At 41.5% G+C, this 26,573-nt stretch overlaps 1 protein-coding gene across 3 annotated transcripts in view; it reads right to left on the bottom strand.

The window, feature by feature from the left end:
* The window catches only part of CHN1 (chimerin 1), a 103,031-nt gene extending 92,376 nt beyond the window's left edge, over window positions 1-10,655 (bottom strand). Inside the window, exon 1 of one of the 3 annotated variants that reach the window (XM_037397167.1) lies at window positions 10,201-10,655. In XM_037397167.1, the coding sequence (XP_037253064.1) occupies window positions 10,201-10,285 (85 nt within the window). In that variant the 5' untranslated portion in view covers window positions 10,286-10,655. Of the gene's footprint in view, window positions 1-9,863; window positions 10,075-10,200 lie in introns of those variants that run through there. The other 2 variants (XM_037397168.1, XM_037397166.1) reach the window with 2 other exon arrangements.
* Window positions 10,656-26,573: the final 15,918 nt, after the last annotated feature.

The raw sequence follows: 26,573 nt of genomic DNA on the forward strand, positions 1-26,573 counted from the left end.
CAGGACAGCAGTGACACAGGGGCTACATTTCACCTCCTGCAAACTCTGAACCTGCAGAAGAGCTAGTTAGGACAAAATTATCATCTTGCTTTGGTCTGATATGGTTGGAGGTGCATCTGGGAGTCAAGGATATCTTCTTAACACAGTGCACTTTCAATAAAAGCTAAGGAGTAAGAGATGCTCCACTCAGTTACTGATGAACCTGCCGGTCTGCCATTGAGGAGGGGCAGACAGGGATGCTGTGACCACAGCTTGCTTTGACATGATGTGGAATGGGCAGATATGCAGTGCAGCCAGAAGCTCCCCCAAAACCACAATAAAGCAAATAGCACAGCCATACGCATATGAACTCACCGTTGGAAACACTCTGTGATGTTACCTCCTCTTCTGTTTTTAGGATGGTAATTTTCCTTCACATACTTGCAAATATTTACTTTGTTATGTACAAACTCAATAAAAAAGTACCTGACGTAATACCTTTACCATGTAAACTCTGATATTGAAATAATATGCCAAAGTTTCTGAACGTTTTCTCACCAGAAGGATCACTATTTTATTTTTAAATACTTCTCTGCTTCTATTAAACCAGTGAAGATTTTTTCAACACTGTCAAGTCCCACTTATAAATATACTGTTTGAAAAAACCTGAAAAGGAAATCAGTACAATTAACTGCTGTGTCAAAATCATGCTTTCTTTATTGGACGATACACCTGTGTGTGCATGTTTAGCCAGTAAGGCAGAGGTGAGAAAGAACTATATCCTGTTTGGGGTTTTTCTGGGGTTTGTTATTGGTTTTGGTTTGGTTTTTTTTTTTGGGGGGTGGCGTGTGTGTTTCTGTTGGTTTGGGTTTTTTGTTGTTTTGTGTTTTAATGAAAAATGATCCAAGACTGCACTGAAGCATTGTGTCCAGATTCATATGGAAACCATAAAGTGCAAATAAAAAAGTATGGAAGACTCGCCCTACCAAATAATTATCAGCAACTTTTATAGTCTGCTCTGGATTGTATATGTATCAGATACTAATTCAGTATTGAGGAGACTGACTTGTACCCGGCCAATGTGGCAGCAAGGTACTACACTAAAGCACTGGGTTTGCTTTTCAGAACTGTACTATTACTCCATTTTTCACAGTCCCCCATTTATTCTGCATGAGGAATAATTCCATACCTTCTTCTCTACTGCTGCAGCAGTACTCAAAGGCTTTACTACATGCTGCTCTATCATGCTTGCTATATAATTTAAATGGTTGCAGTTGTGGCTCTGCTAGCCATGGTAGCAGACCACCATGCAGTGGGCAACAAAATTCCAGTATTTAGGAAATATTGTTTTACCTTTACTTCTGGAGTAGGAATTTCCCACAAGCAAGCTGTTCCAGGACATTCAGTTTCTGATCAAGGTCAGAAACAATGTTTTTATTTCAGCTTCTTAAATGGCAAGGCTACCTATAAGCAGCTGCTCTTGCAACAAAGGAAGCAGGAAGGAGATGGAGAGGAGGAGTGCAGCAGAGAGGGAACTACCACTTCCCATCAGCATCAGGAACATCCAGCCCCAACCACGTGATGTATTCAACAGTGTCAGATCCTGTCATCTGCACCAAAAATGGATGTGACTGGGCTTCTTCACAGAGATGACCAAGACCAAAAGTGCAGCAAGGTCCAGCTTGTAACTACAACAGTGGTCCGCAACCTGGGGATACAGTTTTCCTAATACATTCTTCCAGGAGACTAAGATTTAGTCATGTGAAAAAACAGACCACATTCTATCAGCAATAAACAAAATTTTTAACCAAAAGCCAACCACCCCTGACAGTTTCTCTATGATGCTTATCACAGAACTGCTAACAAAGTCACAAAAAAAAAAAATATCTGGGGACAAATGTATCAAAATATACCATGGAAATCAGACTCCCACAAGAATAAACAGGATTTTATGAACACATTTTCCAGTAACTGAAATCACTTCAGGAACATCACGTTTTTCGTTCAGACAGAAGATGAATATTTTGAGTGCTGGAAATGTCATATGCCAATCAGCTCTCTCACATTCACAGGGCTGTTGCACACGCAGTAGATACTGCTGGCTTCCCAGCTGGGTGTGATCAATGCCCTTCCCCCTGACTAGAACCAGGACATTGACCCACTAACCCACCATACAGCTAAACCCGTGAAGAACTGCAGGAACTCTTCTCAGCATCTTCTTGGGTCTGGCTAGCGAGGGTGCTTGAGGCCCAGATGCCATGAAATTATGAAGTCCTAGCTGTATTGTTAAATGCTTCAGAAGACCAAATATCTCAGTGATTTTAAATTACACTTTTCCTTGTTTCAAGACAGAATCAAAAAAAAGCAAAATATAGAGGGTTTTTTATTTTCTGCCATCATTTATGAAGACATACAAGGCAGATACAATCCACCCCACTGAAATGACAACTAGGACACTTTATGTTTTTACAAGGAAGCAGGAAGCATCTCATTTTCTGTTAATAACTACAAAAGAGCCCCTGAGGCAGGTCCTGGCTCTGTTTTATTCCATTCTGTCTGAAGACACGTTGCTGCAGAACCGAACGATCTCTGTCCACAAGGTGGAGCAGCTAAATAGCCTGAGATGCAGCTCCTAAGACCCAGTTTCAGAAAACGCAGAAGCCTTGTCTAACAATGCATTGCTGGCTGACTGTTACACTGCAAGAGAAGTCACCTATGCCTGCCTGCACTCTTGAAGCATCCCGATTAACGTGCTTTCATTTGGCAAAAATAACACAGTCTTCCAAAAGGCTTGTACTAGGTTTATGCCTTGAGTTTACTGATTAAAGTAGTATCTAACTCATAACTACAGTGCTGCCACTGTATATAAACACATTCTTGACACTAAGACATGCTTTCTATCATATGGAAATCTTCTAGTACATCTAAAAAAAACAGTTAAGAACTCTTGGAGAGAGTTAGTAACAGAATAAAGTCCCCAAACCCAACAAGGCAGAAAGGATCAGATGAGTCAAAAACAAATAGAAGAAAACCCAGATTTAGGCCTGAAACATCAGTCCTTAGCTGATGTGAAACATGCAGCACCAAAGCTTGAGAACTGTTCCTGGATCCTCATATCCAGAGTGTATTTCACTTCACATTCCATTGGATGAGATCCTGTACTACGCAGACTGACTCCACTTCATAGTGGGTCACTCGATGCCAAGGAGGAAAGGGATGCATTTTTTCAATGGTGTGCCTGAGCTGATGATCTCGCGAGAGGAACTTCTTGGCGAAAATTCCAAAACCTTATCTTAATTCATTACTTGTACAAACAATTGGACCTGGCCTTTCCATCTTCAGCAACAATCGTCAAACCTCAGATTTCTTAAGACTCTTATACAATATTCAAAATTAATAGAAAACACAATTTCGTGCCAGCCACTGCATGAAGCAGACTTCTAAATGCTAAGTTGAGAAGCCATGGCTGAAGTTATTTCATCCTCATTTCTAAGTTTTCAAATCACTTCCCTGGTGTTGTGATCAGTTAATAGCAATTGACTAGTTAATAGATGCATCTTCTTTTCCCAGATCCTATACAGGTTTTCCTTCTGTTTGTTTTTTTTTTTTTCTTTCTTTTTCTTGAGATTGGACTGCCAGCAAAACCTTTTCACAGTTGCTCTCTTTATTTGCTTCATTAGCTTCTATAAATTAGGTAAGGTTAGCATAGCACCTGGAAGAAAATAATCTTATGATTCTCAGCACCTGGACACTTTGCCTCCCAGACACATGAATGGAAGACGGAAGATCTAGTTTCTGTCTCACATGGCTTCCATTTTTAAGAAATCACCTTCATTTTTACATCTTGCTAAAAAAACCCTCAAACATTGTACTAATGTCCCTAAATTATTTTGTGTAATTAGACTATTTGAAGTTCCTATTGTGGGTAGATGTTGAATGCTTAAATCTCCTTGAAAATTAGCCTGTATCACTCAGTACTGAATGAAACCCAAGTATTTTAAGGAAGGGCTAAGCACTTCAAGAATACCTACTGCAACTGGGTTGGAAAAGATCACTCTGAATTCACTGCTTTACTGTTGAAAAAGATCTAGCATAGGCAGTGCAATGTGGGGTATGTATTCACTATTAAAATAGCTTCAAGAGCGTAAGATGAGCAATTAAATTCTTTACGCCTTTTTTTTTTTTTTTGGCCTAGAAGCATCAGTGGTGGGTACCATTCCTACAGCACTCCACATTTATGTTCCCTGTAGCAACAAAAGCCCTACTATAAATGCTCCAATTCCATGAACACTTCCATTACCTACTTCAGTTAAGGAATAGATTCAAAGAACACCCTTCTGGCACAGACTGACTCTTACAGGGTTACAAGGGCTCTGCCAGTAAACTTTTACTGTCACAGCTAGCCACAAGTTTTAAGCATAGTTCAGGGCCACATATAAAGACACACAGAACAACTTGAATTGTAGGTGATCTGCTTACTTTGTCTTCTTAGGAGGCTCTGCACATCACACAAGAAATAAGCTGAATAATTTCTAAGTATTTCCTATCTTGCAGAGAATCCACGGGCATTACCTGTTGAAAGCCATTTTTAAAGGAACATTTACTTTCTATATACCTGTGACTAAGCTAACCAAGCACTCAAAAATTTAAAAGCCTTCCCTAAGCAAGCAAAACATTTATTTAGAGAACAATTAATTAATTTAATTTCTTTCTAAGGCTGTCACATTAGAAAATATGTGCTTGTACCAACATTAGCATATCCTACCTTTCAAAGCAGCCATGAGACAGTAAGTACAGTTTGCATGGAGCACAGTAATCACAGATGCATAGGACTTAAAATAGTAATTTGTTAATTAGCATTTCAAGTATGGAAGAACTTACTTCAAAAGGTTTGCTTCATACCGATAGTAGTAAATAGATTCATAGAAAATTACTTCTGTACAGTATGACACCAGAGCTCACAGCTGTGGAAATGAATTCTGTTAAGTGGGCAAATTAATATTTGCATGCACTTTCAATATATGGACACCTGAAATGGAAGTATAATTGGTTTCTTTGTCCCTACCCTTCCTGCCTGTAGCAGTGTATTGCTTGTTTCTTTCCATCTGATATTTTCCCTATAAATTTCTTTTAAAACTGCCCTTGTTCATCATCTCCTTAAATAACCCTATCTGTCATGCTGACTATAGCTCTGTCTCTAATCCCATTCATCTGTACCCACTCATCAGAGTGCAAGCACTTCAAAGATTAAAAGAGAATTGCTTCACTTCTCATCTCTTAACCAATATTCAGGAGGGTGAGTTCTTATCCATTGGCAGGCTCTAGGCAAGAAAGCAAGAGCATGAATAACTAATGACAAATATGTCCATGAAGATCTCTCCTGGCCGTTTTGAAAAGTCTTCCTTTGTTCACACCAGAGAGTTGATAAGCAAACAAATGAACAGAAAGGGAATTCATAAAACTTAAAGACAACTCACAGGCACTAAAATGTAACATAAAACTATTTTTCTTTCAAAGTACAAAGCTGACTTTCTTTAAACATGTCTCAGGACATTCAAAGACACAAGCAAACAGCAGTAGCGATGGGATAACTTAACACTTCCTTTTTCCTCTGCATTGTTTGTTATCTTTCCCATACTTGAGTCATCCAAGTGGAATTACAGCACACACCTCAGCCATGTCACCGAAAGATCTCACAGCTTAGGGTATTAACAGATGGGTTCTAGGAAGTCTAGCCATAGAAACGTTACTGATTGCTCTTCCTGTCTCTCTGAAGCTGCTACGCCTCACAGGGATTCAGCGGAGCAGAACCTGTGGGTATCCTTCAGCTCCTTCCCTGCTAAAAGGCAAGTGGTGTCAGCCCAGTTCCACAAAGGCTGGGTATGAAGCCACTGGACTTTGTGCTGAAATGGCAGAGGACAGTGGTTAATATGCCATTCCAGCTGCTGCAGAAAGCAGGAAGAAATGGTTAGAAAGAAAAAGGAGGCTACATCTGTAATCACCATAAGCTTTTGTAAGGGAATGTGAATCTGCTATAGGACAAAAAACAGCACTAGAATTGGATGTCTGCTCAAGTTCCAGACATTTACACACACTGGGTGTGAAAGTTGGCACTGTTTTGTGAACAAAGACGCTTTCAAAATCCCCATCAACTCTTGGTAGGCAATTCACCAATATAAAATTTATCACATCTATTATTTGCAACAAACAACAGGATCAGGCGGCTTCCCCCCACATACACACTTCTCGGATCACTTTTTCAATACTAACTGTCTTTCAGCCTTCTGCTGATGCAGTCCTAGTACAAGATCGAAGTGCTTGGCCACTAGAACACAAACTCAACATACTGCCGAAACCCTGCTTCTACTGGTACCACAAAAATCTGTGTCACATGTGGGTGACCACCTATGGTCACAACAGGCCATTTCTGCCACCGTAACTTTGTTATGAACCCTGTTGGGGCAACACTTCTGCCTGAAGTAGCCAACATGGTTGATCGGTAACAGCTAAAACTTCCATGCTTTCCCATCTCTGATTGCTTCCAACGGGGGCAGCTCCCCCTCTCCATCTCTGTGGAGCTGACCACCTCCTCTTCCCCATAACCCACACCACACACAGACTCATCAGATGTACAACTGTGTTGTGGGAATATGGGCAGCTCCCTGTCACCTTCCATACAGCCAACAGTCAGCATAGGATACTTTGGAAGGTCCTGATTAGGAGCATATGACAAGATGAAGAGAAAAATTTTGAAATAACTAAGGCTGAGAAAGTGAAGAGTGTTAACATTTCCCTCCTTTGTGCTTTGATGTTGCATCATAATCTGAACAATAAGATGTAACTGAAAATGAGTAAGAAGTCAGGAGATACATATAGTCCAAGGGTAACGGCCTTTTTTTTTGCATCAAAATGATGCTGATACACCAGAAGTTTGGTTTTTTTTTCCCAACCAACTTTCCAAAGAGTCTCAAGGTGCCACCTCAAAGGTGCAAACTGCATGTAGTGCTCCAGCAGCTACATGGTACTGCTCTGAGGACAGCAGCAAAGCGCAACCTCCAACAGGAACAGGAAAAACCCAACCACTCTGCCAAGTAGAAAAAATAAGGCATCCTTGACCTCTCAACTACCTGATAACTACAAGTCCATTTTATTCCAGAATCCACGTCACTCCGCCACCTTTCAGTACAATCTTTGGACTATGCACCAAAATAGCCATAAAACAGTATCAAGAGCATGGAGAAAGCATGTTATGACACTTCCCATCCCTCTCCTCTCTCTTGCTGTGCTCACATCCATACACACATTAATTGAAAAGGACCCAGCAAACTTGGCAGATTTCCCCCCTCAAGCTGAAATGGCAATTTATCTCAAGTTTTATACACTTTGTAGCACATCCTATTAGAAGCAGCCCTAAAATGTGTGAAATTTGGTTCACTGTGATATACCATTATGGGTTAGGAAAAAAAATATGCAATATTCAGCCTAGAAATTATGTGAATGAGCAGAAGCAAAGCAAACACCTCCCTCAGGATCAGTTTGCTCAGAACAGTTTTACTGGTACAAGATAAGTGTAAATTTAAATTAGTACAATTATAGCTGCTTAATCCCTCAAAACAGATACATTAATTCAGACAGACTAATTCTGCCTTTCTCCAGATTTGCTGGTGTTGCTTTGGTAGGGGCTTACATTGAAACAAATTTAAAAATGCTCTTTTGTGAGTTATATTTTTAATGAGTTACTATGGGTCAGCTTTGGTGCAGTAACTCAATATGCGACTATCCAAAGGCAGCCAAAATTCAGGATAAAGCCTGAACACTCCTCAGGTTCAAAGCAAGCATATTGTAGTCCGTCTTTGTTATATACTAAGAGACAAAGTGCGGCAAGCTACCTCAGCTCAGAGGACACATGGCAATACAGTAAGCTGTGCTAACTCAACCGTACGTTAATCACAATCTTATCTGCAAACATATTGCACATTTTCTGCATTTACAGAACTCCCACTTATACTCTTGCGTTCGTAGTTTAAGACATACTGTAAAGATTTTATATTTATGAAAGGCACCACATTCATTTGTTGACACACATTAGCCTTATATGTTGCATTGTTTTATCGTCACTTTGTGCTTTCTTAAAAGGAAAAAATCTTTAGGTTTTACCCTTGGCAAGATACTGTTTAAAAACCTATGCACAGCAGGGTACCCCACTCTATCGTCTCTGCTCATTATCTTTTACATGTATCAATGTCATTTCCTCTAACAACAGGTGTGATTGCACACAAAACCACCTAATTCAATTTACTTCGTAATGCAGATTTATATTAACAGAAAATGTCATTAAGTAGATAAAATACATGTGAATGAAAAAAGAATCACATAAGCTTAAAAAAACCCCAGGTTCCTGACTTTGGAGTACCACTTTATTTAAAAGCTGAAATTAAAACATTCTTAATTTTTGGAGCCAAAGATTGTAATGACACATTAACTACTCACCATGAGAAAAGTGTGTATTTTTAATAGCTTAAAACTTTGATTTTTGGTTAAGTGGTCCTTGAGCGCCTGGGTAACCACCTATGCCTTTTCCTAACAAGCTGAAATTACAAAGATATACAATGTAATATGCACAGGAAGCTATTTCACAAAGACAATCTGCCATTTGAGCACCCCATGTTGACTTGCAGGTCTAAGGTGAAGAACTGGATGCCAGCCCTGCCACCGTCAACGTGCAGGGCCCCCCTACCTGCACCGACTCCTCCAGAAGTCTGGGGGCTTACATGAACTCAATAACAAGATCAGGCCTATAATGACTGAGACAGTTTACTGCAATGTGAATTACAATTTACTACCTTTCGCATCCTGAAAAACTCAGTCAGGAAATAAAAATTCAAGGGACAGCACCGTAGCTAAATCAAATACCGCATAGATGTTATCGACGGAGAACTATCTTGCAACACGTGCTAAACTCGTTTTTAGATGGGGCTTAATATGCCATAATAATATAGCAGGTGTCAAATTTTAAGAAAAGCTGTAAAACCATGTTTATTCTTTTAATAAATTGTACCAGCCCAAGAATCACGAGGTGAATGAAAGAGAGCAATTTGTTTACATGGGAAGTAAAATCCACAGTCTGAACACTATGAATAGACTCCAAATCATCACTTAAACCTATTCGCTAGAAACCACTTCTGGTGCACAAGCCTCTTACCAGAAGGAATACCCCGGCTATCCTGTTTATTCTGTACCGATGTTAGCCATGCTAATTTCTGCTTTCTTTCGAGTTGTTGCATTTACCTACCTTTACTAGAAGCAGTCTGTTGCTTCCCCCCCTCCTCGCCCCCCACTGTAAAATTAAGCATATTACGCATAAGCAAGCTTTACCCTCGCTTAAGAGGCCCCGCATGTTCAACAGTTAAAACTCGAGTTTCCACACACCGGCTCCCCGCGCTGTCTCAGGCCGGGCACAGCCCGCTCCCGACCTCCCAAGCCGTCCTTCCACCAGCCCGTGCCGTTAAACACCGCCGCGGGAACGCGACAGACGGTCGCGGCCACCGCAGCCGGCACCCGGCGCACCCAGGGGCGCGGGGTCCCCGTCCGCCCGCCCGCGCCTTGGCCGCGCAGCTCCTCGGGCGACCGCGGGGCTGGCTGAGGCGCCGCAACTTTTGTCGGCCCCCGCCCGCCGCGGCCGGCCGGCAGCCGGCTCCGCTCCGCGCCCGGCACCGGGGGCTGCCCGCGGGGCACCCTGCGCTCCTCAGCCGCCCGGGGCGCGGGGCGGCGGGCCCCGGCCTGCGGCAGCCCTCCGGGCCGGCGCCCACGCCCAGGCGCTGCCGTGCGCAGACAATGGGGGCCGGCAGCCCCGCGCCCGCCGGGCTGAGGCGGCGGTTACTCACCGAACAAGGTCAGAGCCATCGCGGCGGCGGCGGGGCGGGCCCGGGGGGCGGCGGGGGCTGGCCGGGCGGCGCGGGGCTGGCATTGGCGCGGCAGCTCTCGCATCAGCGGCGGGGCGCGCCTGCAACACAAGTTGGGCGCGGGGCTGTCAGGGCGCCCCGCGGCACCGGCGGCCGCTGCCACTTGCTGCCGCGGGGCGGAGCGGGGCGGCCGCGGCCCGGGGCGGAGGGGAGGGGAGGGCAGGGCGCGGGGGGGGGGGGGGGGAACAGAGGACGGCGGACGGGGACGCGCGGCAGCGGCGGGGAGCTCCCCCCTCCCGCCCCCTCCGCCCGCGCTCACGCTGCGGCCCGCCGCCTCGGGGAGCCATCTTGCGCCGCCACACGACCCGCCTTCCTCCCGCCGCAGCCGCCGGGACGGTTCCCATGGCAACGCGGCCGGCCCGCCGCCCGCCGGGGCACAAAGGGAAGCGCCGTCCCCTCAGGCGGGGCGGCCGGCGGCGCCCCCTCGGCCGCGGCCCTGGTCCCCTCCCTCACACGGTTCGTCCCTCGGTCACCCGCCGGGGCCGTCCCGCACGACTGCCCTCCGCTGAGGAGACCCTGCGGGGAAAGCGGCCCCAGGGTACCGGGCTGCCCCGGCGCCGAGCGGGCTGTGCCTGGGGAGGGCCCAGCAGGGCCGGCCTGCGCCTCCTCAGCCTCGGCGGGGCTGTGCCTACCTGCTGCGCGGGAAGAACCAACGGTCTTGTGAGAAACATCGGCGTTTTTAAAGCAAGATGAAAATTTCCGCTAAAACGCCAGCGAGCGTGAAGAGAGCAAAACTGTGGAATTCTCAAGATGTTCTGGTGCGAGAAATGTCAGCCAGCCCGGCTGCCGGCATTTTTGCTGTCCAGGACTGTACATTTAGATCAAAAAGCATTTAATTGAAAAGTCAGCATCGTGCCTTTATAGTTTGCATTTTTAACCTGAAACCAGATATTTAAAACGGACGCTAACTAGTGCACGGCAGACCTTCCCCAGGATGCGCAAGACAACCAGACCTTTCTCATTTAGTGAAACAGTAGTTTCTTACTTTCAAGTATTACTTCGTCTCTCAGTTGCAAGCTGTGTGTGCTGAGAATTCAAATCCAGCCTGAGCACATTTCACACAAATTATTTACTCAAATTTAATCCATTGCAGCTGCGCAAATCCACAAACTTCAGCAGAGGCTTCAGAGATGTCAGCCAGGGCAGGCAGATTGTGCAGGTGCTTTGATGAACATCATACAGCCTGTCCCGCCCTTGCCTGGGGTCCTGTGGTGGCTCCCACAGCGGGTGTGCTCTGGGAGGCAAGCGTCAAGGTTTTTGCCATAGGACAGTCTGAAAGAGCAAGGGCATGTGTGGAGGCTGCATCTACAGCCACTGCAATTAATGGTTCCAGTTGTGGGAATGCGACTCAGGGTCACAGAGTACATAAAATATGTTTTCTTTTAACAAGGCAGCTAAAACATAAAGGTCTGTCTGAAAAATGGGTGGTTTATATAGTTGGCGGCACATGGGTTTTCATACTCTGAATTCAGCCTAATGTTTTTGTAGAGAACAAAAGGGAGAGATTGTGTGAGAGAGTTTTTAATATCTTTAAATCTTACTTAATACAACAGGAAAAACATGGGGTTTTGTTATGACTGTCAAATATTTCAAAACATGGGGTTTTATGTTGATATATTTGCTTAGTGTGCAAAGTTGAAAAAAATAAACATTTTATCCCAGAGTGATCGTTTCCTTCATTTTGTTCCTTCCCAAATGAATGCTAGCATGATGGGCCTGATTTCACAAAACATTTTCATTTTGCATGTATAAAGTGCAAAAGTCTATTGAGCGGCTGGCTACTGAGAAACAATATTTTAATTGCACAGCTAAAAGAGTTGAAAACAGATGAAAAAGGGTTTTGAAAAAAGCAACACAAAAAATATTTGCCATTCTGCCTACATGATTTGACCTTTGTGTGCACAGTGTGTTTTGCTTTGCTTTTTGGTAATAAGTTGGATCTTCATACAGATGGGGTTTTTTGCCTCCTACATTTCCTGGAATTAAATTCCAAGCTTTCACTCCAACTTCCTTCAATTAAACAGCAGCTTTTACTTTTCCACTGCTCCAAAACCTTTATTGCTATCTACTGAATTGCATATTTACATTAGAAATGTTTTTCTGTCTAGAGAGACTAATGCTGTTTTTCATAATAGGCATTATCAATACTAGAATTGTTAAGATCAGTCTGAGTAATTAGTTTAGTCACTCCAATTGTCTAAGAGTGCCTTTGCTATTAATGCAGTTATGGCTAAAACCTAGGGAAGCATGTTCGTCATTTTGCAGCTAGTTACTAGAGTCATATTTTACTGTGCCAGGAAGAGTTCTGCAGCTGACCTGAGTTTTCAAAACAAATTTTGCTCAATCATTATTTCTGATTAGATGATTTGCTTGGTTTGGGAGGTTGTTTTGGCCTCGGCTCCAGCAGCCTGCAGAGAACAGCAGCAGCTTTTGGAATGGCCTCGCTAGTAGGCTCACACCCAGAGCTCTCTACCAGCCCTCCCGGGTGCTGGCACAAGAAAGGTGCTGGGGGTAGCAAGGAGAGTGGCCGTACACGTTACGTAGTATTTTACCTGATGGTGACTCTGGCTTTTACAAAGGCTGATAGCCTTAACACAGCAGGAAGAAATCAAAGGTGCAAATCAGAAAACAAATTAGCCTGAAGTTCACTAGGCAAAGGTCCCTTCCCCCACACCCTGCTTATTGAATGGACCTGAAATCCTCATGGAAATTTCTGTTTAACAACAACATTATCTTAAAACTACATAATGCCTTATCAAGCCAGAACATCTCAGTGCACCAGCAATAACAATGATTTAACTGCAACTCTGGGAATTTCATTAGAAGAGAGCTGAAGCTTACCAAGCAAAGCCCCAGCCTGGCCCTCTTCAGCCAGAGCAGCTGTTCATTCAGAGAAACCCCAGCTCACACATTGGCTCTTTTGCAGGAGAGAGCACAAAAGAGGACATTGTTTTGCAAGACCTTGATTTAAATGTCAGCGAGGATGAGCTTGGTGTCTTGTTCCTCTGGATCTTAAGCCCTTGAAAAGCCCTTTTCAAAATTGGTTTGCTAGCACTACATTCTACAGGAAAAGCACCATTATACTTGCCACCTGGTAGGAATATTTGGGGGTGTATTTACAGTGTACCTCAAGAATGAAGTCTCCAGAAAAGAAATATACACATAACATGCTATTTTCTGGCCTGCACATTGTCCCTCAGTAGGTTTCTTGCCTTGTCTCCCAAGCCTCAAGGCTCTTTAAATACTGTAGTCAGTTACTGCTGCTTCATTCTTCATGTAAAATTTCATTACTGGGATTTGGTTTGGTTTCCAGTGGTTGAGATTTTTTTATTTTGGGCCTTTCCTTTTGCCCCCTCACTCTGGGTGCTGAGCACCGCAGCAGCAGTGGCTCATTTTCCTCAGTGGCCTGTTTTCCACAGTGGCCTTTCCACCTTGTCTGAGGGTCTGGTACAAAATTGCTTCTAATTACCTGACATTTATTCTTCAAACCTAAACTAATTCACTAATCATATAGTGATAAATGAGATTTTAAAATTAATCACTGACATTTTTAAAGATTTATACACAACTGTAAAGAAAGCTTCCCAGCTAGTAAATAAAATGTTGTGTGAAGAAAAAAACCCCATAAATTAAGGCTGTCCTGTACTAATGGGAAACAGTAAAGTTGAAGACGCAGTGAGATGTTACTGATGAATAGGGGTAGCATCTTATGACAGTTAGTGTCTTCCTGCGACAGATCCCCTTGACAGCAGGAAAACAGCACCATGGAAGCCTTGTCACGTGCAGAATTTAATTTAGCTTCTAATGTGTAACTGCTGGGAGTTTGTGGGTCAGGTGGGGAGGCGGCCAAGGGCTGCTTTACTGGGCAGGTTCAGAGTTCACAGTATTTGCAACAAAACTCCTTGGAAAACGGCAAGGCGGATTTTTACCACTTGTTCAGTAAGATAAATTCAATTATTCTAGCTAATTTAAAAGTCATCAATAAAAAGTCTGAAGACTGGCTACCAAAGCTTGCTAGTTAAAATTAATGTTTATATAGATGACAGTTATTTGAAAATGACATCAAGCCTGTCACCAAGCCCAGAATTGTCATTGCACATTACCAGTCTTTTGGATAATCTTTCTCCCTTTGATGAGAGAACTGGCATTTGAGCTTATCTTTTGGATGCTGTTGATCTTCATTATTAATGGCAATGTCATTTAAACACAATATTACCCAAAACTGTACAAACATAGAGGGAGACAGAATCCCTGCACCAAGTACAGCTGCTAGGAGCAACCTTTGCAAACCAGACATGATCAGTGTTTTACTGGGATCTATGCTAGTCTGTAGGCTTTGGTGTAATTAATTTTTTTTCCCTTCTATCGACAGGGTACAGAGTGGCAAAGTAACAGTTACTAGGAGGAACTTGTGTGTTGAATTTTATAATCATTGCCAAAGAAAGTGAGATATGTGTAACATATCCACCATAGCTTCTGTTTTAAATCACAGCTACCACATTAGACACTCACATTTGGCATCCTACCCTGATTAATAGGAATTGCACTATATCCCATAACCACTTGGAGCAATTAGGTACACAGTAGGTGATGTACATCAGTGAAATGAAAAATGGGCTTAACATGCCTGCTTTGGCTCTCTGGGTCATGAAAAGTGTTTAACAGACATAGGTGACAACCTTAAAAGCTAGATTTTTTTTCTGGGTCCTCTAGAAGTGAACGCCACAAGGTCTACGAGGAAGCAACACAGGAGCACAATCTTAATTTTAAAACTAAGCTCAAGCTATATGCTTAATGTCTAAACAGTTTGCTGTGCTTAGACTGATGTTACGAGATTATGCCATTTTTAAATGGAACTGCATCAAAGGAAAAAAGCCCTCAATCGCCTACGTTTGCAGAGCAAAGTCCTTTCTAAAATACTTCTTAAGGACTTTTTTTACATTATGATTCCCCCTTAATTGGATTTCTGAGACGCGCATAAATGTGATGAGAATTACATGAACAGGTACTATGGGTAGGATGTAGTAGATGCTATCTATGTATCTTGGCAAAATCGTATGATCTTAATCTTTGATGTAATTTCCATTAAAAAGAAAACCTCCACCTAAATTGCTCTTCATAGCCAGCTTTCCCCATTCAACAGATAAAACCAGCAGCATTTTCCAAGAACATCCACCTTTGCCCCCCTCATAAACATCTCTGCTCTGACACTGCTGACCTAAGCAGGCTGGAGAATGGAAAATGCTGGGCTAGGTACTGCTGAAGTAGACCTTCTTTTCCTCTGAATTAGGTGGCTTAGGTTCCCTGACAGGTATCCTGCCCTGCCTTTCATGACAAGAACCACCTCATTCCTATTTTCTTCCAAGCTTTCACCTTTACCTTATTATTAATTTAATAAACATTGACAAACTCTAATACTTTCAAACACAAACTTACAGGGACTTGCAACATTACAGCTGTACGGAGGAAGGACTGGCCTTCCTGTCTCCCGCATGTCTGAGGACGGAGGCTGGGAAAGGATTAGAAAATGAAGTGTGCTATGTGGAAAGGGAAACCCCACAGCTACCCAAATTTCTTTTATAATCACTGTCATATAGATTGTTAGGTTTGGCCAAACTGAGACTTACCTTCCGTTAGGGTGTGAGCTTCCTGAGGGTGCAAGCACACGAAGAAGGTGCTGGTCACCCTCACACTCGCTGTGAATTGTGGCTCCTCAGCCTGTTGGGGTTTACATTGACACTTGGAGCTTTCCTCTTGCAACAAGTTCCAGGTGATGTTTAGAGTGAGCAGTATCAAAACAGGCAAGTGACTAAACTATAACTGCAAAAAGGTGGTTTTATTTGCAGCTGGTCTGAATATACCTTAACACCCACCTTTTTATGAGCTTTCTTATTGCTTGTGTGCATACTTACTAGCATATCTCATCAGCATAGACTTCTAATGCAAATCAGTTATTAATAATATTATTAAAATACTAGGACATTTCAAACTTACTTGCACTTCTGCGCAGATGTAAAAGCTATGTACTCTAAGTTACATTTTTAAGAGCCCTGTGTATGAAACGCAGTATGGTTTTGATTGCTTGTTTTATTAAGTGAAATGAACAGGCTAATTACAGAAATTCCAGGAAGTTTCTGCTTTCTGTCTCCTAGGGACAAGCCTCAAGTGTCAAAGGAGATAATATGAATGGCTATAAAACACCCAAGTGTGTTTATACTGGCTGTAAAATGCAGCTTATAGCTTCTATTTAACTTTCATAATATTTCCTTTTTATACCATGCTTAGAAATACATATCAAGGCATTAGTTGAAGTAGTGCTTGTATGTATTTGAAAAAAATTGATAATTGCAAGTTAAAAAGCAGAAGGCAAGCCATTGGCAAAATAGTCTTAGAAATAAACTGAGTAAAATTTCATCTATAAACACTAAAAAATAAGAACAAGCTAGCCATCAAAACAAAAAAAAAAGTAAAAATATCTGCAAGATACTTCTAGCCCTGACTTTCAAAATGTCTTTAACCCCGAGAAGATGAGCTCCTACCTGAAGCCATAAGCTATGCCACAGAACTGGCAATGGTTTTCATGCAATCATTTGAGCCTTTAGATCTACTGAATCCACTTCCAGATCCACTGGATGGCTTTGAAGATAAAGAAATTAAACCTTCTCATAAGCAACCCAAACCTGCAGTTCTGAAGTGCTATATAGAACCTGCATGCTCCTAGTGCAATTATTTGACTTTCTAGTACTTTCTAGTACCAGAGCCCTCACAGCGATTTCTACATTCTTAGAGAAGCCAATGTATGTGTTACTGAAGCCAGTCAAAAATTACGTTTTTAATGAGGGTATTACTTATCCCATGCAACTTACTTCTCAGAGTTGCATCCTGTAGGATACCTAGGGTTCTTTGAAAGAATGTCTAAGTTTTAGAGCACATTAAATGCGTAAGGGTATTTTAAAGCTCAGTAACGTGCTTTACATGAACAAGGGTGCCCATAGGAACTATGGGCCCTAGTAAGGCAAATTGCAGCAGATTTGAAGCTGCATTTCATGTGATAGTTTAGAAAATGGACTGTATGAATAAGAAGTGAACTTTGGAAATGTTCTGAGAATTTCCTGCTGTACAGACATATGCAATCCAGTTATTAAGTACCTTTGTAGAATTAACTTTAATGACCTGAAGATGCTTTTAAGTCCAAGTCTCAAAGTGTTGACGTAGCCGAAGCATTAGCTAACTAACTTGTAGTTCAATAAATCTCTAAGAGAGGTGTGTTTTCTTCCACCAGGAAGACTTTTGAAGGGGAATACGAACGCCTCCAAATCAAGCAAGGAAGCACATGCACTAGTGGTACCTTTCTCCTTCACAACAGCTAACTCTGCAAGTATGCAGGTAACAGCAGCAGGGTGCAAAAAGCAGCACAGAATAACACTGGAAATATCTTTCAAGACCAGCATTAGCTCTTTAGGGTCACAGACAGATGACATTAACCAAAGCAATTTCGAAAGCTGAAGAAGATTAAAGTTTTTCTTCTTAATGATTCTAAAGTGTTATTGAAGAGATCAATAGCTTTTCCTGTTAACCAAGCTATTCAAACCAAGTATTTCTGGAGAGCAGATAAACCAATCCTGGAAGTGACAGTGAGATTTAATTAGGATTTGAGATTTTCACTATTCATTAATTGATCTGCCAGCCTCACAATAATTTTAGTGAACTGTAAGTTTACAACAGTAAGATTCCTTATCAAAGGACAAAATTACCTGATTCCTTCTGAGCCTTTTATCTGTGCCAAAAAGCATAATTTATTAAGTGTCCCACAGAGAGAAAATTCTCTTTTCTGTACCTGATGTCACTGGTTTTTTTGAGGGAGGAGGGGAGGGGGGGAAAGGAGAAAAAACTATTTTCTTTATTAATAAAACTTTCTTTATTAATAAAACAATTACATCCCCTGGTTCTGCACATTTTGCTTATTGTTAACCAAGACACGTGGAAAGCCCCTCAACAGAGCAAAACTAAATTAGCAGATATCCAGGTCCTAAATTGGCAATGCCAGAGACAATTACTAAGACTGGGTGACTTTCCAGCTGTGCACGCAGCAGCTTTATTTTAAACAAAAGCAGAGATCACACAGCTGATCTTGCAATCTGACTTGCACATCACCGCACCAACCTCAGGTCTGGAATTCAGCCTCACAAGTTCAATTGTAAACCCCAATCAAATAGATATATATTAAACTAATTCCTGGTTTAATCCTTCCAAAATTCAGTTCCTCGTGGTTTTCTACATGCAGTAGAGATATGATACCAATGCTTTCAGCCTGTGCAAATACAATGACTTCAGAATTCAGTTTATCTGCAGCAGCAAGTCACCGATAAGGGAAGCAGTTTCCAAAGAGCTGCTTTTTTTTTTTTTGCCTTTTTTTTTTTTTTTTCTTAAACTCCAGTAAGTCAAGGAAATATGTGTTGAAAAGATGCAACTAAGCAAAGCTCTTGGGCAAACACCTTACAGTATGCAGGAGCAGGGGGAGCCAGGCCCTCACCATTTCACTGTGGGTTGCAGCAAAGTTTCAGCTGACAATTTGCTGCTTGTTCTTAGAAAACAGCTTCTTTGGTCCACCAAGGGAAAACTGCTCTCCTTTCTGCTCCCAGATGGACATATTTTTAAGAATGTGCTTTAAGGGAACATGGGACAAAGAAATGCAGTTGGTTTATTCTCTGAGAGTGTCAAAATCAAAAGCATCCAGATTATCATGTTATACAACATTAAAATTAATTTCCTCTATAGCATATAATCATTACCCATACACAGATTAAAAAAAAAAAACCAACCCAAACATTAGAAGTAACATTGCCTGTGCTCTGTCCAGTTCTTTGAAGGAATGAAAAACATTCTGTAGGCACTATATACCCATTCACTTACATTTGTATTTAGCTTGATAGTTTCAGAAAACGTGGATGCAAAGTTCAGATGGATTATTACTAATTAGATTGTTTTCACTATTCTTTCCCCTTTATTTCAAGATTAGATTGCATGGCCATTTGCTCTGAAGATTTCCTTTATTTCCTGTGCGCACAACAGAACACCTTCTTTCTGCCTGTGGAGAACTGTATCCTCTACAAAGCATCCTGCTGCTCTGAAAACTTGAGAGTGAAGGGCAGATGCAGCCACACCACCTGCAAGACCGCAGCTGTTACTCAGAGAAGCCACTATTCTGGCTTTAAGCAGTTGTCCCAGATCTAGGGTTTTCCTCGTGTATTTTTAGCTAGGACAAACAAGACAGATTTGAAGATTTTTTAGACTGCATTTGCCAACGCTCCCCAAACTCCTCCCCTTCTGCTTACCTAAACGTGCTTCCACGACAATTCACTCCCACCTAAACCCGTGCTGCTCTAGTCCTGTTTCTGCTTTCTCCTCTTTCTTTGCAGCTGCACTGGCCGTTGCCTGATGCCGTGGCCTAGGGAGATAAGCAGCAGCATCCCAGAGGGCCAGATGAGTGCACAAGTGCCAGTGCTGGCATCACAGCAGGGGCAGCGAGCCTGCAGCAGCACCAACTCTCAAATTACCCTCTTGGTGAGCTGTGCTGTGAGTGCCCTTGTTAATCAGACTCTTGGTCTGCTGCAGTTTACTCCAAGTAGCATACAGAACAAGAATCAAAATGAAGGATTTCTTTATCCATCCGCAAACTCCTTCACAGCCCATCAAACCGTCTTCACCGATTTCTATAATAATGTCAGCAGGACAAATTAGATTTCTGCACCAGCCTGCAGGATACGTCTCAGAGACCCTCAGTCTAATTACAGCTTCAGTCTAATTACAGCTGTGGTGAGTGCTGCTGCGGGCATCTTGCAATGGAACAGGGTAACAGACTGGTAGATGGAGAAATGCAAATAGTGCACAGAAAAAGCAGACCTGTAAACACCACCAACACCACGCCCAGCACAATGAAGTGCAAAACTGTTGAAAGATGAGAGGCTGCAGAGCTCTCCTCCGTCAGCTCTGTTTATAAAGCCGGAGTATCTCCACCAGTAGGCCCAAATCACATGCAGGGTGTTACTGCTGACTCCTATCCCCAGTTTACGCTGATGAATAGATTCAAATAAAATTATGGGCGTTGTATTATTTGTTCTTGCTGTACAAGCAAAGTCTATTATTCAACTCCAGAACACAGGTCATGGCAGTTACTTTTTCAGGAGCCTATTCTAAAGGCCAAATTTTAGTTTTGATATTTTTTTTCTCTAAGGAGTCAAGTAGGCAAATTATGCTGTGAAGAGGCTTATACCATTCCCTGGTAGCTCATTAGAAGAGCAGAGGGACTGGCTTCCCCTGAGCAACTTGGAGAATGATGACCCAGAGGGAAAAGCCCCCCACCAGAAGAGGGAGAGATGAACAGTCAGTGAAGCAGAGGTGGCTTTCAGCTCTTTCCATACAGCACTGGATCAAATCAACATTTTTGTATTTTATTATCAAGTAACACCAAGGCGCAGCCTGCCAACTATGTATGGAAGTTTATTGAACCCTTAGCAGGGGAAAGCTCCACCACCAAGACTGGCAGCAGAGGAAGGGAGGGAGTTCCCCAGGCGCAGGCTTGGGGATGCTGTACTTCTCCGCAGCCTCTCTATCTCGTTCTCTCAAGAGCTTAATGTGCTGTAAAATGTAGACTATCAGGAAGAAATATATGAAAACTTTATGTCAATATAAAAAGTATTTCCTCAAAATATTCAGCAGTTACCACTAGATGGCATTTTGTTCCTGAGAAATTAGAAATTCCCAGGTTTCGAATTACTTGTTACAGACAGCAGGAAACAGTAGGAAATGGAATTACCTCATTCGGTTAATAATTTATTATCCATTGTCTTGTATAAGCAAGACATCACTAACACAGGACACTTTTACTTGCAAATTTATAAATATCCTTTGTTTAACTAGCTTGTGACTCTTCAGCCCTCTGCTCAGTAGGTAGAGCTTTGAGCTTTTGTAGCCAGCACTTACCAAGAATCTTTTCCACATTTTTAAATGAAAGACAAATGTAGGCCAGTTCACAGACTCTGAGCATGCCATGGAAATCTGCCAGAAATGCCTTGCTCTAATAACTGTACGCAGTATTTCCTGTGTTATTTTTGGATAAACCCTTAATACAGATTGCAGTACAAAAAAATAACTCCCGTTCAGGAACAGAGCTGTTGCACTTTGATTATGATGAAATAATAATTTCAAAATATTTGCTTATGAATATTATACTTTGCACCGGTTCATTTTAATTTCAGCTTGTACAAGCTGTGTTGTAAAAGGTGACATTTCTACTCTGAATCTTTTCAGGGTACAGTGTACCTTACCCAGAGGTGCAGTGAAGTTCTACTGGGCACATCCAGGGGTGATATATAGGTAGCTTGTTGAACATCTGCAAGCCTCTCCACGTCAGACTAAAACCAAGCAAGAGGATTTTCCCTTAATTTGCAGCAAAACAGGAGACTGAGAAGTGAACTATTAACTTTTTTCTTAAAAGAGACTGGAGTACAGCTAACTCTTACAGAAAGTCAAAACACCTTCAATAAATGTAATTGAATTTAATTTGGCCTGTATGCAAATACACACAATGTTATGAGGGTGTTTTTTCATTAGATTGTCATAAATACTGCTGCTATGAGCATATAGCAGCCTGTTCAACAGTTCATCGCAGCAAAATTCAGCAATCAGAATATTGACATAACTTCATTGCCCACTGAAGTTCTGAAAGAAAAAAACAATCAAAAAACTCCAGAACAGAACCTCAAAGTTCCAAGCATGCTCTTTGAAAAACAATCAAGTTTTTTGTGGAATATAAAACTGCATACCAACATGCTTCAGAAACACTTCACTTGCAAGTGTTTTTTAATGTATATTCAATGTATCTAAAGTATAGGTCTTATACCAAGGTCTCTTGCTCTTACGGGTCTTCAGCTCCAATGGCAGCAGCAGCGGTAACTGCAGACAAGGGGCTAAATGGCTGCTGGTAGACAGATGAACTGTCAGTATCTTTCAGGGTGGAGGCTTATGGCAGCATTCAAATAATCCGTAAACACTAATATCATGGATTTCTGAGCACTTGAGGAGTAAAACTGAGAAAATATTGAGGAAAAAACTTCCCTGCTTAGACTAAGCTACCGTAAAGCTCTAGGTACGATGGTGCCTTCTGAGGAGTAACTTTGGGCCTCAGAAAGAAATGCAATTTTGACTTAGAAGGGAAACAGAGAGATAATTGCTGGATCGTGATGCACAGAAGGTCTGTGCACCACTCAAAGTTTCTTTGACTAAATTATGTTTACTGAAAGAGCATTGATGGTGATTAGCAGCTAGCTAAATCCGGCCCTGCTCTCATACTTGCTCGGGAAAGCCTCATTGCAGAAGGAATCTAACTTCACTAGAGTAAAATTAATCTTCAACTCTTCATCAAACAGGTACAAGTTCCTTTGAAGTTGTCATTGCAGAAAACATGCTTTGCTTGAAGTAAAATATTTTAAGAAATGGTATATGGCAAAATTTTAAGTGGCTTTGTATTGGTTTACAAAGTATACACATGCACTTTTTAAAAATTTATGTAGCTTAATACTATTCTCCAGCAATATGAGGTGGACTGCAATAAATCAACAGACACGTCAAAACAAATATTTACAATCTCTAGAAGTTTGTGTTTATAACAATCTAACTCTGGCAAAGTGGTGACATTTTCTTAGGTAGACAAGACCTACCTAGACGGGATTTTATGCACTCTTACAAACATGGCTGGGTGCGCAGGATGTTATAAAGGGCAGTTACATTAAGGGGAGGGGTGTGTGCCCTTATCCGATAGGTGAAAACAACAACTAAATCTAAACTAGACGTGAAATTACAAGAGCAGGTAAAGATCATGCATTTCTTTCCTGAAACAAAATGACTTTGCCAGACCTTTGGAAGAAGGAAAAGGCCAGAGTTTATGTAAGAAACTGGTACTTACGATTTAGAGACCATAGAAGGGAAGCATCCAAGTCAGTATAACATGTTTCCATCCCAAGGAAGCCGATGCTGTATCATATGATAGGCACAAGTGACACATAACAGCTATGCTGACAACTCAGAAACAGCATTCTAGTTGTATGGTGACAGGGAACAGCTCAAAGATCTATGGCTAGCAATCTTCTTACACAGCATTCAAGAGAGTGCTGCATAATTTATAGAAGAAAAAAAAGAGTGAAGTTCTATTAGAATCAGAGCTCTAAAAAGTTTGGGTAAACTGTTAGAGACAGCATAAAGAAATCTTTTCTATATTCACACATATGTGAAAATCATAAATTGTAAATTCAATAGCTTAAGGTTCATTAAATATTCAAGAAAATGATCAAGTGTTCAAAATGTTCCTACCATCCAGTGAAACATACAGCATCTGTCCAGTATTTACAAGGATTATCTCTTTTTTTTTTCAGCAAAAATCATTAGCTCTTTAAAACAATTCTGCTGAGAGGGAGGACAGAAAACAAGAAAACTGAACTATTAGCCTTCTGCTTGTTTTGAAATCGTAACCATGCTGGCATTTCATAGGCAACTGGAATGACTGTACTATACATTATATCACCTTTAAGAGTATCTTTCTCAACACAGAGTTATGAGTAACAGGATGTTTATACCGCTTACCTCACACGAGATCAAAACATTCCTAACATCACTGTAAACATTTTTAAGAAATAGATCATCACACAATGCATCTTTGTGTCAGAGAAAAGGGCTGGTATAATTGAGCACCGAAACACAGCACCTTGCTCAGAGGGAATAGGGGGCAAACAGTTTGTGCTTTTTTCCCTCCATTTCATTTTCTCAGTTTATGCAGAAAGGCAATTTATTTTGTTTGCTGCTAATGCAAAGGTCTTGTTCTTTCTTTGTTTGTCTCCCTTTTCTCCGGATTAGAATCCTAGATACAGGATGTGGATGTAATTTCACATTTTATATTTAAACATAAATTAGTAGGCTTTTTAAAATCATTCAGTTTCTAAAATCCATCAGTCCAGCGATTTATCAAAGACAGTATTTTTGCATTCTGTAATGGTCTAAACCAAGTGATGCAGCTAAAAGGAGGGAAATACTATTTATGTACCACGCCAATCCTAGCTTGCAGCGAGACAAGAACAGGAACTTTTTAGGCAATGGGGAAAAAAAAAATAGACCTTAACTTCTGTCTTACAGGTAGCTGAGCACACCCGTCAGACTTGCATTCATTACGTGCAATCCACCGGTGGTACTAAATGGAATTGTAATAGCTCACGTTTGTACTTTGATGTATTAAGGTAGCCATAGGCAAGAATTAGATGAGGAAAACCTGGTTACCTGCGGTCCTGTTCCTCTGAAGTTATCGGTGCGGCAGCGCACGCGTTCCTGAAGCTCGTCCCAGCCCAGCACTGGCAGACCTCCCTAAGCTAGGGAGCACTATCCTTTAAGCTCATTAATTGTAAGCTGGGGTATCACCAGGCCCTGCTGTCCAAAGTGGTTACAAACACTGCCCGCTCCCTGCTCTATTCTGTTTCTGCTATTAAAAGCAAAGTTCCTGGAAGCATGACTCCTTTTCCTTGCTTCAAGTAGTTTTGTACCTTTTGTACTTGTTACCATTTCCAATCAGCCTGCGCAGCTTCAGCTACAGTCTCTTTACCTCTGGATTAAAAATAATAAATATATTTGCATAAAGATTGCACAACACTCTTCTGATTAAGTATTCATTCCCAGATTAAATTGTTACAGGTGGTTTATTTAAAAATTTAAGAACCTTTTCTCCCCTCCCGCTTCTTCACCAGAAATGCATAGGAAAAGTGTGCTTGAAACTACATTGGCATCATAAAAATGGTAATCGAAGAGGGATAGTGACTTTGAGCAAGGCTTAAAACAGTTACACAAATTGGATCAAGTTTACGTGTCTCATTATTCTATTGATAGCCATGTAATTAGATGATAACTAACCCCACATCTAGGAAGTCAGAAACTTTTTTTGAAGATGGTTGCATTTTACAGAATTATGAAGCCATCAGCATACAACCTGCATTCATTAGTTGTGCAGAGTACCTGTAATAAGGTATTTTGCAACACTAAAAATCCCATACTGCAGATTCAGGACAATCTTCCAGACCTAAATATGCATTTTGCAATGTATCTTGCTCTAGGAGGACGTAAATGTCAAGATTTCATAAGCTTCTCTCATCTATTTTAGCTAAAGAAGCCAAGATACACACTGTGTAGAAATTCCCTTCCCAACTACTAAGTTCCTGAAAGTTTGCTATAGAGAGTTAACACAACCAAGGAGGAAGCTATATGCAGAAAAAAGGTCCACACTAATCTCTAAGCACTTTCAGGGGCTGATCAAACAAACAAAAATATTTTCAAGAAAAAGAAAGTGAAGAACAAGAAAGGTAATGATCTTAATTCCATGAAGAAAAAAATAAAAGTCAACCTAAAATTAAAAGGAAGCTTACTATTAAAGGATATAAAACCTTGAAAATCCCAATTATTTCATGATACTGCCATCTGGACCCACCCTTACACACTGTTACACAAGACAGGGGTTAAATAAATCATTCCTATGTTACTGCTGATAATGATGGTTAAAAATAAAGACTACTGTAACCCAGTCTTACACTCACTGCTCTGCAATGTAAATGAGTGCAGTTCAAATTATTTCTCTACTGAGAGAAGCAACAGGCAGCATATAAATGCAAACAACCTTCATTAGACACATTGTCATGAGTATATTAATCATGTCAAGAAGCATTGCTGAAATTTCCTTCAGTGCAATTTAACATACCTTACTTTATTAGGATGCACTTAATTTCACTATGTTTTCTCCTCATTATCATTTATGATGACCAATTAAAATGTTTGTGTCTGCCTCTAAGCAAATTACTTCTGTAATTCAGGTAGCTGAAATCACTGCTCATCCAACACTTGTGTCATCTCGTTCCATCAGTGAAGTATCTTTCTTTGCCCAGCCTCCATTAGCATTTTAAAGAGGAAAAAGCTTACTTGGATTGCATAGTTAGGTATAAAACCAAGTGTTTTTACAGCACATACAAACATTAAAAGTGGGTTGGTTCCCCCCCCAGCCCCGTTGCCATGTTACACAGCCTTCGTGGTTTTTTCCTAGGCACGACAAGTGTAACTCATAGTCAGAAAAAGAACATAATGAAGTGCCAGAGGCCTTGGGCATTATTCCCATCTTGGATTCGAAGTTGGGTGCTGTTTTGCTTCAACTTCCTTTGGTCAACACGCAATAAATGCAAGTACACAGCAACTCTACCTCCTTTGTTTCCTCCAAAGCCTCTCTATCAGGGTTCTGTCAAAAGCTTTTCAAATGATGACAAACACAGAGTGTGCCACTCCACATACGCTTCCAACATTCATAAATAAGCCCAAACCATTTTTAATATTCCGAAAATCAAGCACGAAGGCATGAGTTTTTCTCAACCTTTCACAACACAGCTGCGAGCAGTCCACCTGACTATAGCTGGTTCTTTCCCGACTTCATGCCTATTAAGATACGCATACCTGGAAGTTAGCTGGAAATTCTGATTGCCCACACAGCACTTTTGCTGTGGAACTCAGGGCAACCAGAAGTGCCTGAGCAGCATCTGGGATCACCAAGCTATGTTT

The sequence above is a fragment of the Falco rusticolus genome, chromosome 8, assembly GCF_015220075.1.
Source record: "Falco rusticolus isolate bFalRus1 chromosome 8, bFalRus1.pri, whole genome shotgun sequence".
Classification (NCBI taxonomy): Eukaryota; Metazoa; Chordata; class Aves; order Falconiformes; family Falconidae; genus Falco; species Falco rusticolus.